The following is a 16,300-nucleotide window of genomic DNA, read 5'->3' on the forward strand; positions in this document are numbered from 1 at the left end:
TCATCAGAGGAAGTCAGATCGCCATTTGGCAAACGAAGTTCGTTCACTCGGAAATCCTTAGATTTCGCAAGGATTTTGTTTAACCGACTGACTTCACTCAAACTGGGAACATTTGTACAAAAGTTTTTCCAGCCGGATCGTTCAGCAGACCGGAGAGCTTTCCTGTAGGGCTTGTGAGCCACCTTTAAAGCCTCTGAACCAGCCGAACGTCGTCTGTTCCAACTCTTTCTACATTGTTTCCTGAGTTTCGCTGGATCAGAGTTCCACCTTGTGATCTTCACAGACCGTAAAGGGCATGCTTCTTCAAAAGCTTCCATGATGAAAGTCGTTGTAGTATCAACGGCATCATCTATATCACTTGGAGTGTCAATGGATGGTGAGTATCCAAGAAATTTGGCCGCAACCAAATCAGTAAAAAGATCCCAGTTTGTTCACCGGGGATTCCTGAAACCAATGTTTGCGAAGTAACATTTATGTTCAAAAAAGATGTAGCGATGGTCAGATAAAGATTCTTCATCTGACACATGCCAATTGGTCAGCTCGTGACTAATTCTACTAGAGCAAAGCGTTAGTGTCTAACACTTCCTCTCTAGCAGATACCATGAAAGTTGGGCGATTGCCTATGTTAAGTAATGCAAGATCTGTACTACTTAAGTACTCCATCAAACTGGAGCCTCTCAAGTTAATGTCTGAGCTGCTCCAGATGATATGGTGAGCATTAGCATCACTGCCTACAATTAGCGGAAGGGCTTTTGAAGTACAGTATGCGATGACGTGTTTGAAAGCATCCGTAGGGGATGGTTCGTTATGCGGTAAATAAACCGAACAATGAGATTTCCAACAGATACATCAATTGTGATAGCATATACATCTCTGGTGGTTAGTCCAGAAATGAGTGTAGCAACTATTGCGTTGTTGCTACAGGCTCGAGGCATAACTCGTGAGTTTGCCATTTCATGTTTACTGAAAGTAGCAAACACCGGGTTCACAAGGTTTCCTAAATAGAAATTCCCCTTACGGAAGTAAGGTCCTTGGACCAAGGCCACTGGGGCTGTACCATTTTGAATAAGTCTGCAAAGATTGATTGTTGCTGTTCTTTTATGCTGAAGATTGATCTGAGCTATCCTAACCGTAGCCACTACCCAAACTAGGCAAGATTAAACTCTTCGCAACAACAGCACAACAAAGAACAGCAGCAACAAAACCAATTCGGTATCGATTGAAAACGCCAAACTCGAGGATACACAGAATACACTGTGTAAATCGCATAATGCGAAACCATATAGGTGAAAATTTAAACTAATTACCAACATCTTCATAATCCCGCCCTTATTTAGCCTCAAGTGAGACTGAAGAAGGGCAGCTGATTGTCTCGGAGAAACATAAGGTCCACTGCACCATTGCTCCGGTTAGCGCAGTAAGGGCAACATACTGTGGAGGGCGCCCTGGTACTCCACAGGCTCTGTTAGCGGTTAGGTTTTTATTAGACCCCCCTAGCCATTCATTCCTAGGCACGGTAAGCATAAAGCCGCATCACACCATGAATTAGGGGTCACCTGTTTAGTGGACTCTTACCACTGGATCAGGCGGTCGGTAGTATTATTCTAAGCCAATTGAGACAACCGCTACCGACACTACACAGCTATCTAGGCTGATCGAGAAAAGAAGTTAATATTGATGATCAACTTCAAACGGGCTCGAACAGCCGTGTAAGTCATCGGATGGAGAAATGTTATAGTAATTTTATGCAGTGTACGCTGTGAATCAAACAAATTCAACATAGATCATTTTCAGTTTTACAAAAGCATTTTAAAAACCACTCCCTATTATGGACGATATCAAATCCATCATCACCCTTCTTCTTCATTCAACGATAGGTCGCCTACATGTTAATCGTCTTGAACCATTTATGGACTTCATATTCATATGATCGAAGTTTCATAACTTAGAGTTATGAATTTTTAAAACGGAATGTAGAAATAATACGGGTTTTAAAAGATAATCTTAAGAAATTCTCTCTCATTCATAAAATGTTTATGAAATTCATATTGAAACAACTCAGACTCCCATTCTTCGTACAATTACAGATACATGATGGGGCGCAAATCCTTCTGATTTGATTACACTACATATTGCTGATTCGGAGAAAACTTTCCGTTTTACGGTAGAACAAAAAGCTACCGCAGCTGTCAGACTACTGATTTTAACTGAGCTATCATTTATCTAACCTAGCGATGCCTTGGATACCCTAGATACGACGCCGATGATCATTGTTTGTTGTTGGTTTTCAGTGCAATTCACCTTGCAAGCATACTTTGATTTGGCCTTCAGATTCAATGATATGATGATTTTCAAGCCTGCGGTAGGACTTTGACAGCTGCGGTAAAACTCGGCGGCTACCGCAGAGTGGACATTTTTCTAAAAACCCGCAATAAAACCACAAACTCATTTTTCCAAACTTGAAAAAATACAATACCGTTGTTTGAGAAATTGTTTAAAACTAATGAATTCCACTCATACTCAATCTGTTGAAGTTCTTTCTGGTATTATCCCACTGAAAATTCGTTTTCAGGAGCTAAATTGCAAATTTTTGATAAATTGTTTTGCAAATAATCATCAAATCATGAGCACTTTGGAGTCGTTATACCAAATTAATCCTTCTAATAGAATATTGGATTCCTTTATTCACTCTTCAAATCAAGATCTTTTACATGTGCATTCGAATGGGTTTTATGATTTCAAATTAAACATACATACATATGAACCATTAATTGACTTGTCCTTGTTTTATGAATTGCGACAAATACCAAAGCTTGAACATTCGAAATTTGCAAATTTACTATTTAAACGTAAATTTGATGGATTTAACCCTACACAAATGTATTTTACAGATGGCTCTCTAATTGATGGCACCGCAGGTTTTGGAATATATAACTTATATTTAGCTCATTTTCCTAAATTACAATCTCCGTGTTCTGTTTCCATAGCAGAACTCATTGCTTTGTATTTTACTTGTAACATGATCAAAGATTATCCGCCCAATTTTTATATTATACGCTCTGATAGTTTCAGTTGTCTGAGTGCTTTGGGGTTACGTACAAAAGGCTGAATTACGAAAGGCTGAAATAACAAAAGGCTGAAATTACAGAAGGCAGAATGCATCAAAAGGCTGAAATAACGTAAGGCTGAAATAGTTATTCGACTGGTTTTCAAACGCACTAGCCTAAAGGCTAACCTCAACACTAACAACTCAGACAAACAGATCACTTCTATGGAGAATAATTACATACAATATACATCCATTGATTTTACGATCTATTGGAAAATTTGCTTGTTGGTCGATAACCCAGCTGTGGCACTCGCATTGGTTTTGCTTGAGCTTGACTATTTCCGTCCTACCGTCCCAAGTTCATAGTTGGCAAAACTAAGCCATTTTGGGGGAACATGCTTCAGTTACTATGTTCTGAATCGGAAAGTCTACGACTGGTCATAGTGATATGAATTATTGAACGCCTACATTACTAAGACAGTATTTTTCAAAAGAATAACATATATTTCAAAGAAGTGAAAATTTCTGATGATATTGTTCACGAAGCCGTAGTGACAACAATCCCCAAAACAACATGATTCTAAAGAATAGCTTGTGTTTAAAGCAGGATAAATTAACGATATGAATATCATCAGTACTTTTTTGTATTCATTGGTATGCACCATTATTTTTTTTATCTTTATTATCGAGACTTTCCGCCCGAGGCTGGTTTCATTATGAAAATTTTCTTGACTCCCTTTGGCATTGAGTATCTTCGTACCTGTTACACGATATGCCAAAGCTGAAAAACAGGCTCGATCTCAGTTCGGGCGTTACTCCAAGAAATGGAAGTAGTGCAAGAACTTATACATGCATTTTCGTATTTTCAGATTTTTCAACTTTCAGCCTTATGTTACACTCCTTCAGCCTTATGTTACACTCCCTTGATTTCAGCCTTTCGTATTCAGCCTTTCGTATTCAGCCTTTTGTGAATTCAGCCTTTTGAAATACAGCCTTATGTTACAATCCCGTGCTTTAAATACTATTAAATTCAATTTCAAATCCCATCTTATCATGTTGATGTTGAAAAAAATATTATTTGATTTGCACTCTGAAGGATTTGATATAAAGTTTGTTTGGATTCCTGCTCATTGTAATATTTATGGCAATGAACAGGCTGATTTATTGGCAAATTTTGGGGTTACTCGTGGTAAAATTTATAATCGCGATATATTTCCTTCTGAATATTTTCCCATTCTGATAAATTATTTTCTAAATACTTGGCAATGTAATTGGAATTTTAGTGATAAAGGACGATGGTGTCATTCAATTTGCCCTAACGTAAATCATTTCCCTTGGTTTAAAAATATATCTGGGAGTAGAAATTTCTTTTGTACTCTTTCAAGATTGATATCCAATCATTAGATATGTAACATTCAAGATTCAAATTTATGTGAATGCGGTGTTGCTTATGAAGACATTGATCACATAATATTAAACTGTTCTCGGAAATTTTTTGATTGTATAATTAGAGTAGGGCTTCCAATTCCAATATCTATACGGGATATGTTGGGCTTGAAATATGAACCTATATTGAAACTTTAATTGAAATTCCTTAATGAAATTTCCCATTTTGTTTGATACTGTTCGTTTTTTTGTATTTTTTTTTATTTTCAGCTTTGACCAGTAATTTGATGACCCGTTGACCGCACCCCCTCTTGGATTTCTGGAGTAAATTGATGTTTTACGATTGGACCTGATGTTTTTTTTTCAAGATTGCGGTTCTGTTATGGTTCACTGCCGTGTGAGCCTTTAGTTTTAAGATATTATTGTAATGTTGTGAGAAAAGATAAAGAGGTTTCATGCCTTTTTGAGAAAGATTCCGAAATTGAGGATATCACTCAAAGGGCTTTTCTCTCTTTCAATTTTTTTGGTTAAAAATAAATAATATTAATAATAATAATAATAATAATAATAATAATAATAATAATAATAATAATAATAATAATAATAATAATAATAATAATAATAATAATAATAATAATAATAATAATAATAATAATAATAATAATAATAATAATAATAATAATAATAATAATAATAATAATAATAATAATAATAATAATAATAATAATAATAATAATAATAATAATAATAATAATAATAATAATAATAATAATAATAATAATAATAATAATAATAATAATAATAATAATAATAATAATAATAATAATAATAATAATAATAATAATAATAATAATAATAATAATAATAATAATAATAATAATAATAATAATAATAATAATAATAATAATAATAATAATAATAATAATAATAATAATAATAATAATAATAATAATAATAATAATAATAATAATAATAATAATAATAATAATAATAATAATAATAATAATAATAATAATAATAATAATAATAATAATAATAATAATAATAATAATAATAATAATAATAATAATAATAATAATAATAATAATAATAATAATAATAATAATAATAATAATAATAATAATAATAATAATAATAATAATAATAATAATAATAATAATAATAATAATAATAATAATAATAATAATAATAATAATAATAATAATAATAATAATAATAATAATAATAATAATAATAATAATAATAATAATAATAATAATAATAATAATAATAATAATAATAATAATAATAATAATAATAATAATAATAATAATAATAATAATAATAATAATAATAATAATAATAATAATAATAATAATAATAATAATAATAATAATAATAATAATAATAATAATAATAATAATAATAATAATAATAATAATAATAATAATAATAATAATAATAATAATAATAATAATAATAATAATAATAATAATAATAATAATAATAATAATAATAATAATAATAATAATAATAATAATAATAATAATAATAATAATAATAATAATAATAATAATAATAATAATAATAATAATAATAATAATAATAATAATAATAATAATAATAATAATAATAATAATAATAATAATAATAATAATAATAATAATAATAATGATAATAATAATGATAATAATAATAATAATAATAATAATAATAATAATAATAATAATAATAATAATAATAATAATAATAATAATAATAATAATAATAATAATAATAATAATAATAATAATAATAATAATAATAATAATAATAATAATAATAATAATAATAATAATAATAATAATAATAATAATAATAATAATAATAATAATAATAATAATAATAATAATAATAATAATAATAATAATAATAATAATAATAATAATAATAATAATAATAATAATAATAATAATAATAATAATAATAATAATAATAATAATAATAATAATAATAATAATAATAATAATAATAATAATAATAATAATAATAATAATAATAATAATAATAATAATAATAATAATAATAATAATAATAATAATAATAATAATAATAATAATAATAATAATAATAATAATAATAATAATAATAATAATAATAATAATAATAATAATAATAATAATAATAATAATAATAATAATAATAATAATAATAATAATAATAATAATAATAATAATAATAATAATAATAATAATAATAATAATAATAATAATAATAATAATAATAATAATAATAATAATAATAATAATAATAATAATAATAATAATAATAATAATAATAATAATAATAATAATAATAATAATAATAATAATAATAATAATAATAATAATAATAATAATAATAATAATAATAATAATAATAATAATAATAATAATAATAATAATAATAATAATAATAATAATAATAATAATAATAATAATAATAATAATAATAATAATAATAATAATAATAATAATAATAATAATAATAATAATAATAATAATAATAATAATAATAATAATAATAATAATAATAATAATAATAATAATAATAATAATAATAATAATAATAATAATAATAATAATAATAATAATAATAATAATAATAATAATAATAATAATAATAATATTAATAATAATAATAATAATAATAATAATAATAATAATAATAATAATAATAATAATAATAATAATAATAATAAAAATAATAATAATAATAACTAAAACTTCCAAATAAAACCACAAATAAGATTTTTTATGCTTTTTTCGCAAGGATTACGATTCTCATAAGACAAACTTATGATATCCATTCTGAGTTCGAATTCATAAGATTAACATTGAAAATTTATAGAGATTCCATATAGCAAAAAAAAACATAATGTATTCTTACGACAGATGCTAGTTTTTTTGGCTGAGTGTTGATTCCGATCGAGATATCGGGGCTCATGAGGAAGGGGTCCCGGCTGGTCAAAAGAATGCGTATAGCGAATTAACCCTCTAATACCCAACCCCGCCTTTAGACGGGGTATAGTTTGTGCATTTTTATATTTTTTGTTTCGTGGGAAATCAAAATTTTTATATTTTTGGCTGATACTTTTGACTGTTTTGTATATCTCAAAACGGTTTTTGGTGTATTTTAAAGCCTATTTACATTTTTTTAATCATTGAAAAATTCATGTTTTAGTCACCTCCTAGAAGTCATTGTTTATTTTGTATGTTATCGCTACAATTACCATATTTTAAATTTTTCCCAAATCATTTTATCCTTGTTTTATAGTTTAAGGGAATCGAATACACTCTTAAATTATTTTCCTTAAAAATACACGAAAAAAAAAATTTCTATGAAAAAAAAATAAAAAAAAAAAATTTTTCAACAATAATCATAAAATCTCAAAATGTTTTCATTTCAAAAAATCCGTAACCTAAATAGGCTTCCAGGAAAAATAAAAAACTGTGAGGATGTTCAAAAATAAAAATTTGAAAAATCAAAAACTGAATTTTACGAAATTGAGAATTCAAAAGAATCATCTTCCAAAACATGTTTGGAACCGATTTTAGATGACGAAAAATGATATTTAGATCAAAATCAAAAATTTGGGTATTAGAGGGTTAATGGGGAGCAAGTGAAATGGAATTGAAAAGTTGAAAAAAGGTTACTGAATAATTTGCGCAATTTGATGGTTGAATTTTATCATTAAAATTGCTTTCCGAGCAAAACCATTCAAAACAGAAACGGTACACTAAACCATCAGAAGTATAGGGTGCCTGTACCAGTTATCGCACTACCTAAGAAAAACTATTTCTACAAAAATAAGAAGAAGACTGACGAATGTAAACAATAAGTCAAATGATTGATTTGTTTCAATACTTTACAGGAAAAATATAGAAACGGAGCCTAAACTACTTTTAGTATTTATTACGGCGTGTGCCAATGATAGGAACCCTGTACCAGTTATAGACACATTTGTTAATTTCGGTTCCACTTCGCACTATTTACATGCATTCCTTATGGGAGTTGCCATAACTGGTACACTATGGCGAAATAGGGTGCAAGGAAGGCGAAAAGTTAAGGAAAATGATTTATTTCTACCATCATTTGAGCAAATTGTGAAGTTTGAATGATTGCAATCATCTTTTGTGATCGTGATCTGTTGTTCACGATTTTTTTCTTGTTGATTTGTATCTTTAAAGGTTGAAAATCAACTATGGCGAATTTGAGGTACTATAGCCATAACTGGTACACTGAGCCTAAATATAAATTTCCAGTTCAGAGCAAATCAGCAACCACTTCCGCAAATTTGCCTCCATGCTGCGGATACAGGTCAGATGAATATACCCCCACATCCAATGGGCGTCTTCTTTCTCTTCCTGACGTGCCATTTCAACTGAGACAGAGCCTGCTCTTCGGTTTAGTAGTCTATTTTTACGAATTGAACAGAAATTTGCCATTCCAGGGAGCGAACCCAGCTATCCTGATCATAGTTTTTCAGTTAAACCTTTACAGACTGAACGATATGGATCCGAATAACATAACCCACTAATAATAATAATAATAAAATTTCACATTCGAAATCGCGGTGGCAGCGATGGTTGCATTTCAGCACGCAGCCACATCACATTCGTTCGGATCCACGTCCGTGTAGCATAGGAGGTCATTCACATTTTACGTTAATGTTACATGGGATAGGGAGTTCAGTTAAGCGATCAGTGATAAAATTTAACACTTAAAATAAATGTTGCTACTAGGTAGGAAGTTAGAAGAGTTCGAAAAATGTTAAATTTCGAACGTAAAATTTGCATTATCCCTAAAATATAGTGAAATGAAGAGTGGTAAGCACAAATTACGTAAATGTTGGCCAGCTTCCTGGCAGAGCGTGATCGTACTTCCATATATGCACCGAGAGTATGAAAATGATTCAACGAATAGCTGCGGCAACGTTCAACATCACCCCGCCGTCGGTTGTTGAATTATACGCGTGACTGGATTCTGTTGGGCTGCAATCTTGCCAAATGGCAAGTAGGACCTCACCCACCCACGCTGCGTACATTTTATTTGCAAACGCCAGCGGAAATGTGGTTTTCGGAATTTCATTTTCGGAATCGACCAAGAACGCCATCGGGATGCCACGGCATCATATATGCGCTCATTGACTGTGCGCTGCGCCGTCATCATCGAGTCGTGGCGGAACCATTACCATGGATCCGTGTCAAATTTGCTCGTTGATGAAAACTTTGACGGAGTTGGTTTATCGCGGAATCGGAAGTCAATTACGGGCAAGCGAGAAAATGGTGCAATGTTGCACTTTTAATTATTTTATGTGGCCATGCCGAACTACCACCCATTGGCCAACGGAATCGAATAATAAATTTCCATGAGTCGGTCTCGTGATTTGCAATTTTAATAGCAACATTCGATGCATTTTAACACAAATGTTTGAGTTGAACTGTTTTTGTCCAACTTGTACTGAATTGCTGATTGTGCCGATGTCATTATATATTTTTCATTATTTCTCCAAACTAGTACTTTTCACTAATATCAGCTAGTCTGAAAAACGTACGAGGAATTCCTAGAGAAAATTGTGGAAAAGCTCCTGGAGGATTTTTGACAGAATTCCCAGAGGAACTCCTGGAGGAATTAAAGGGAGTTACTCCTGGAAGGACTGCTGGAGGAATTTCCTGAGGAACTCCAAGAGCAATTCTCGAAGAAATTCCTGGTGAAATCCGCGGAGGAACGGAAGAAAGAGTTCTCCCGAAAATTGCTTCTGGAGATCCTCCAGGAATTTCTTTTATGAATTTCTTCGGGAATTCCTCCGCGAGGTCTTCCGGAAATACCTCCAGGAGTTCCTCCGGAAATACCTTCAGGATTTCCTCCCAAGAATTCCTAGAGGAATTCCTGTAGCATTTTTTTTTTTTTTTGAGAAATTGCTGGAGGAACATCTGTAGAAATTCCCGGAGGATTTCCCGGAGGAACTCCTAGAAGAATTCCTGGAGGAACTCCTTATTTCTGGGAGGCCTACTAGCGGAACTCCAGGGACAACTCCTTGAGAAACCTCCGCAGCAAATCCCAGGGAACCCCTGGTGGTGTTCCCGGTGGAACTCCTGGAGGAATTCCCGGAGGAACTCCTGAAAGAATTCCTGGGGGAACTCCAGATGGGCAATTTCTTGAGAAATTCATGCAGTAATTCTCGTAGGAATTTCAGAAAATATTCCCGGACGAACTCCTGCAGGAACTCCTGGAGTAATTCCTGGAGGTATTCGCGGAGGAACTCCTGGAGATATTCCTGGAGGAACGTCTGGAGCAATTTCCGGTGGAACTCCTGGACGAATTTCTGGAGCAACTCCTGAGAATTTCTGGAAGAACTCCTGGAAGAACTTCTGGATCCTGGGGCAATTACTTGCGAAAATCCTGCAGCAATTCCCAGAGGAACTCCTGGAGATTCGACATTCACAAGACGCGACACGCGAGACAAGACATAACACTTATCGTTCTTACAATCGTCAAAGGGTTAAAATTACCTTTGTTGTTGACCGGTTTCGGGTGCGATGTTACCCATCCTCGGGACAATGTCCGACCAATGTCCTGGAGATTACCTGGAGATATTCGCGGAGGAATTCCTGAAGGTATTACCTGAGAAAATCTTGGAGGAATTCCCGGATGAACTCCTGGAAGAATTCCTGGAGCAACTTCTGAGATTTTCTGAACGAACTCTTGGAGGAACTTGTGGAACAATTCCTGGGGCAATTTCTTGAGAAAAGCCTGCAGTAATTTCTGTGTGGGGTGAGATGGCAACAGCGTGTGCCACCCTATATTATATACTCGGGCCCGATCATTGCTGTCCGATCAGGAGCAGCCAGTCAGTCGTAGTGGAGACATTCATACGGTAGGACGTGTGTTGTCTTCCGTGCCGCAGTGGATGATTTCTCGGTAGCGGTTTAAAGTTGCACAATTTCCAGAGGAACTCCTTTAGGTATTCCTGGAGAAATTTCTGTAGGTATTTCTGGAGGAATTCCTGGAGTAATAACCGGAGGACTCCTGGAGAAACTCCTGGAGGAATTCCTGGATGTGCTCCTAAAGAAATTCCTACAGGAATTGCTGGGGCAATTCTTTGAAAAATTTCTGCAGCAACTCCCGGACTAATTCCTGGAGATATTCATGGAAGAACTCCTGGAGATATTACCACAGAAATTCCTGAAGGTACTCCTTGAGGAATTCCCGGTGGAACTCATGGAAGAATTCCTGGAGTAACTCGTGAAGGAACTTCTGGAGCAATTCCTTAAAAAAAAACTTCCGCAGCAAACCTCAGGGAACCCCTGGAGTATGCTTGGAGAAAATCCTGGAGGAGTTCCCAGAGGACCTCCTGGAGGAATTCCTCGAGAAACTGCTGAGGTAATTCTCTGAGAAACTCCTGCTGCAATTCCCAGAGCAACTCCTGAAAGTACTCCCGGAGTAGCTCCTGGAGGAATTCTCGGAGAAACTCCCAAAGAAATTACTAGAAAAATTCCCGGAGGAATTTCTGCAGTATTTACTGGAGGAATTCCTGGAGAAGCTCCTGGAAGACTTTTTGGAGGAGCTCTTGGAGGAATTCTCGGAGGAACTTCTGGAGGGTTTAGTTGAGGTACTGCTGAAGAATTTTTTTAAGTAACTCCAGGAAAAATTCCCGGAAAAACTCCTGGTGAAATTCGCGGAGGAACTCCTGGAGGTATTCCAGTAAAAACTCAGGGAGAGATGGGCGAATTCCTCAGGGAAATCCTCTACGATTTCCTCCGGGAATATCTCTAAGAGTCACTCTGAGACTTTCTCTAGAAGTTTCTTCGGGAATTTCTACGGAAATTCCTCATGAAGTTTCTCCACGAATACCTCCGAGAATTCCACTGAGTTCCTCCGGGAATTCCTATAGAAGTTCCGCTGGGAATATCTCTAAGAGTTCCATCAAGACTTTCCCTAGGAGTTCCCTCAGAAGTTTCCACGGAAGTTTCTCCGTCAATTGCTCTAGAAGTTCTACCGTGAATTTCCATGAAAATTCTTCTAGAAGTTTCGACCAGAATTCCTCTGGAAATTCCACTAGGAGTTCTTCCAGGAATTCCTCTAGAACGTTCCTCCGGGAATTTCTCTTAAAGTTCCTCCGGGAGTCTTTTTGCGAAGTTTTCTGGGAGTTTTAGTTTCTCCGTGTAGAGGAGTTTTCGGATGAAGCCCTTAAGGAATTTTCGGAAGAACTCCTAGAGAAACACTCGTAGGAAATTCCTGAAATTTCCAGACGAACTTCTAAAAAATATCCAGAGTAACTTATATTGAAATTCGTGGAGGAATTCCTAGAAAAACTCCTAGAGAAATTCCTGGAGGAACTCATAGAGAAATTCCTGGAGGAACTCCTAGAGGAATTTCCAGAAAAAATTGTGGACCAATTTTTGGAGGAGACTTTTTCAATTTCCAGAGGAACTTGTAGAAGAATTCCCGAAGAAACTTCCCTGAGGAACTCTTAGCGAAATTCCCGAAAGAAGTTCTCCCGGAGGAAGGTCCCACAATTCCTAGAGGAATTTTTAGTAGAATTCTCAGAAGAACTGTAAGAGGAATTTCCTGGAGAAACTCCCAGAGGAATTCTTTAAGGAAACTTTCGCGATTCCCGGATGAGCTCTTAATGGAATTGCCGCTGAAACTCCCAGGAGAATTCCTGTTGGAACTCCTGGAGGAACTTCTAGAGGATGTCCTGGAAGAATGCATAGAGAAATTCTTGGAGGTAATTCCTGCGATTTCCACGGGAATTTCTAGACAAAATTGCCAGATGAAATCCTAGAGGAATATCCTAGAGAACTCATAGAGAAATAGACGGAGGAAACTCTCGCAATTTCCAGAGCAACTTTTAAATGAATTTCGGAAAGAACTTTTAGAGGAATTCCCGGAGAAACTCCTACCGAATTTCTCTGCAGAATTTCTACAGGAATTCTCGAATAAAATACGCGCAAATCCCAGAGGAACTTTTGGAAGAATTTCCGGAGTAACTCCTAGAGAAATTCTCGGAGGGACTCCTGAAGGAAACTCCTGGATGAACTTTTAGAGGAATTCCCGGAAGAATTTCTAGAGGAATTCTCGGAGGAACTCCTAGAGGAATTCATGGAGCAACTCCTTCACGAATTCCTGAAGCAACTTCTAGAAGAATTCCTGGAGGAACTTTTAGAGGATTTCCCGAGTAAACTTCAAATTCTTGAAGGAACCTCCCACATGAACTTTTAGAAGCATACCTGGAGTAACTATCAGGAATTCATGGTTGAATTTCTGAAAGAACTTCTGAAGGAATTCCCAGAAGAACTCCTATAATAATTTCCGAAGGAACTCCTACAAAAATAATTGGAGGAAACTCACACAATTCTCAAAGGAACTTCTGGAAGAATTCCCGGAGTACCTTTTGAATGAATTTCAAGAGAGACTCCTACAGGAATTCCTGGACCAATTCCTAGAGTAATTCCTAGAGCAATTCCTAGAGGAATTCCTGCAATAACTTCTATAGGAATTCCTAGAAGAACTTTTAGAGGAATTCCCGGAAAAAAACTTCTAGAGGAATTCCAGAGGACTTTCTAGCGGAACTTCAAGAAGAATTCCCAGAGGAACTCTTGAAGAAATTCTCGGAGGGATTTCTAGAAAAAATCCCAGAGGAATTCCCGAAGGAACTCCTAAAGATATTACCGGAAGAATCTGCCGCAGAGAACTTCAAGAGGATTTCCAATATGAGTTGTAAGATAAATTCGTGGGAGGAATTCTGGAGGAATACCTAGAGAAACTCTCAGTTATTCACGGAGAAACTCCTAAAAAATGCTCGTGGAAATCCTAGTGGATTTCCAGAATGAAGTCCATGATAGAATCTCAGAGGAAGAGGAATTCTCGGCAAAGAAGAACCCCCAAAAGAGCCGTTTGAGAAATTTTCTCTCTTCTGGAGAGTTCTCAAACATATATATTCTGGAATCACTAGAATTTTCTTGAATCTCCTGAATACTATGATAGTTTTTTTTTACCCGTAGAATCTTTTGGTCTATTTTTTGGCGTTCCAAATTTTTAGAACTGCTATAAATTTGGACCAAAAAAATGGACCACCGCTGAAAACGACCTTAGTAATATAAACTATATCCTTTTATTCCTATATAACTACAAACCCAACCAAGCCCATCTTACAATCCACAAGCTTCTGACTAAAACCACTTTGGAGTTCACAGCTGCTCTGAAACCCACCATCAACGGTTCTACGCACTCTCTGCATAATTGACATTTTCTTCGCATGCACATAAAAACACATTTCCCATCTGTAGCCAGTCACGGAGTGAGCGTGTGCCATATCGCGCTCCGTGCTGCTTTGCATAATAAACGAAGTAATTTACTGTAAAACAGAAATCATTTAAGCGTCTTTTAGTGTTAAGATGTTCCACACCCTCATGCCACTGTGGCTGCGAGCGAGCCTCCACTTAGCATCATCATCAACGCCATCTGCGAAACTATACTTGCGGGGATCGTCGTCGTCGTGTAGAGCATCAACAACCACCGCAGCAGCCCATCGCCATCTAGCGCCGGCAAAATGTTGTTCACGAGAAAATGCTGACACATTTCAACCCCGAACGAGGCACAATCCAAAACAAATGGCCTGACAGAGAGCATACTTCCGCATCCCGCCCAGCACGTGTCATATACCTACGCCCACCCACTGACTGACTGAGCCGGGTGCAACATGGCGCCGTCGCCCCGCTGCACACCAAAATGCTAAAATGCAAATGCGTATCCTCGGCGAATGATGGCGTCGTTGTTGTCGTCGTTGCGTCGTCCTGGAGTCGTAGTCGTCGCAGCTGCTTCCCGACCGCAACCCAAATTCCCAGTCGCATCATGACGATGCCAGTCGAATTCAAATGTGTTGAGAACGTCATCCTACTAGTAGGAATATGTGTGCACAAAACAAAGGACCGCACTTTATAACTCTTGAAGAGAACTAGCTACCTACATAGTAGGAAGAACTACTATAGTCCTATAGTGCTTCCCAGACGATACGGTTGCTGGATCCAAACCTACCTCCTAGCACCCCAGCCCAGCAACGACGACCAGAACATTATTATTACATCTTAAGGCCTGATTCAAGTGCATTCAGCATAGGGTGCGGTTCCAATGCTCGACATAATGTAATACTCAAACTATGCTAACCCTACCATTGGCTTCTTAAGCGGCGTTGAGTGTTGGTGCCATTAGTCAAACAAGAAATGAATTCAAAATTGTTCCCCTATTCAAACCACGAGAAATTATAGCTACAGCTTTGTGTCTCACTTTTTAAATATGTATAAAGTAATTGTAGAGGATGAGGCAGGGTTGCCAGATGTGAAGGCATGTCTTCAATTTGAAGACATTTGAACTTCTGTGAAGGCATTTAATTTATTCTTAACTACTTAACCTAATTCACAGCACTTTCTTCCACTAAAGCACTACGTAAGTGATTCCAATTGGCAGCTGCATTTCCACTTTTGTACTTCTTCTGTTGGGAAGTGGAACTTTCTACAGCACGAATACACACAAATTGAAAGCAGCTTTTTTGGAGCAGCTTCAATGCTGTAATCACATAATTTATTATTATACTAAACTATTAAAATTACAATACGCTTCCACTTCTTACCACAACAATTAACTATCTGCTATACGGAGCCGGATCGTGTTGCCAGTTGCACAGATTAACAATAATCACCACAACAACTACCATTTTAATATATCGAACTGGTTACTTCTCGCGCTTTTAGTTAAAATTCGATTTAAATATGACGACCACCATTTCTTGGGAGTTTAAGGATATATGATGAAGTATTGAATTAATTTTAGATCAGCAATTAAAGGTGTTAGACAAAATGATCG

The 16,300-nt window shown here is 34.5% G+C and overlaps 2 protein-coding genes across 2 annotated transcripts; both read left to right on the forward strand.

Annotated features, from left to right (window-relative positions):
- Positions 1-5,046: 5,046 nt before the first annotated feature.
- Positions 5,047-5,883, forward strand: LOC134284324 (probable serine/threonine-protein kinase clkA; the record flags this gene model as incomplete). Its single annotated transcript, XM_062843162.1, has 1 exon — positions 5,047-5,883. A coding segment is annotated over one exon (837 nt), but the record flags the coding sequence as incomplete, so codon positions are not given.
- Positions 5,884-6,573: 690 nt separating this feature from the next.
- LOC134284325 (uncharacterized protein DDB_G0287625-like) lies at positions 6,574-7,155 on the forward strand (the record flags this gene model as incomplete). Its single annotated transcript, XM_062843163.1, has 1 exon — positions 6,574-7,155. A coding segment is annotated over one exon (582 nt), but the record flags the coding sequence as incomplete, so codon positions are not given.
- Positions 7,156-16,300: the final 9,145 nt, after the last annotated feature.

Source organism: Aedes albopictus, chromosome 3 (assembly GCF_035046485.1).
Source record: "Aedes albopictus strain Foshan chromosome 3, AalbF5, whole genome shotgun sequence".
Classification (NCBI taxonomy): domain Eukaryota; kingdom Metazoa; phylum Arthropoda; class Insecta; order Diptera; family Culicidae; genus Aedes; species Aedes albopictus.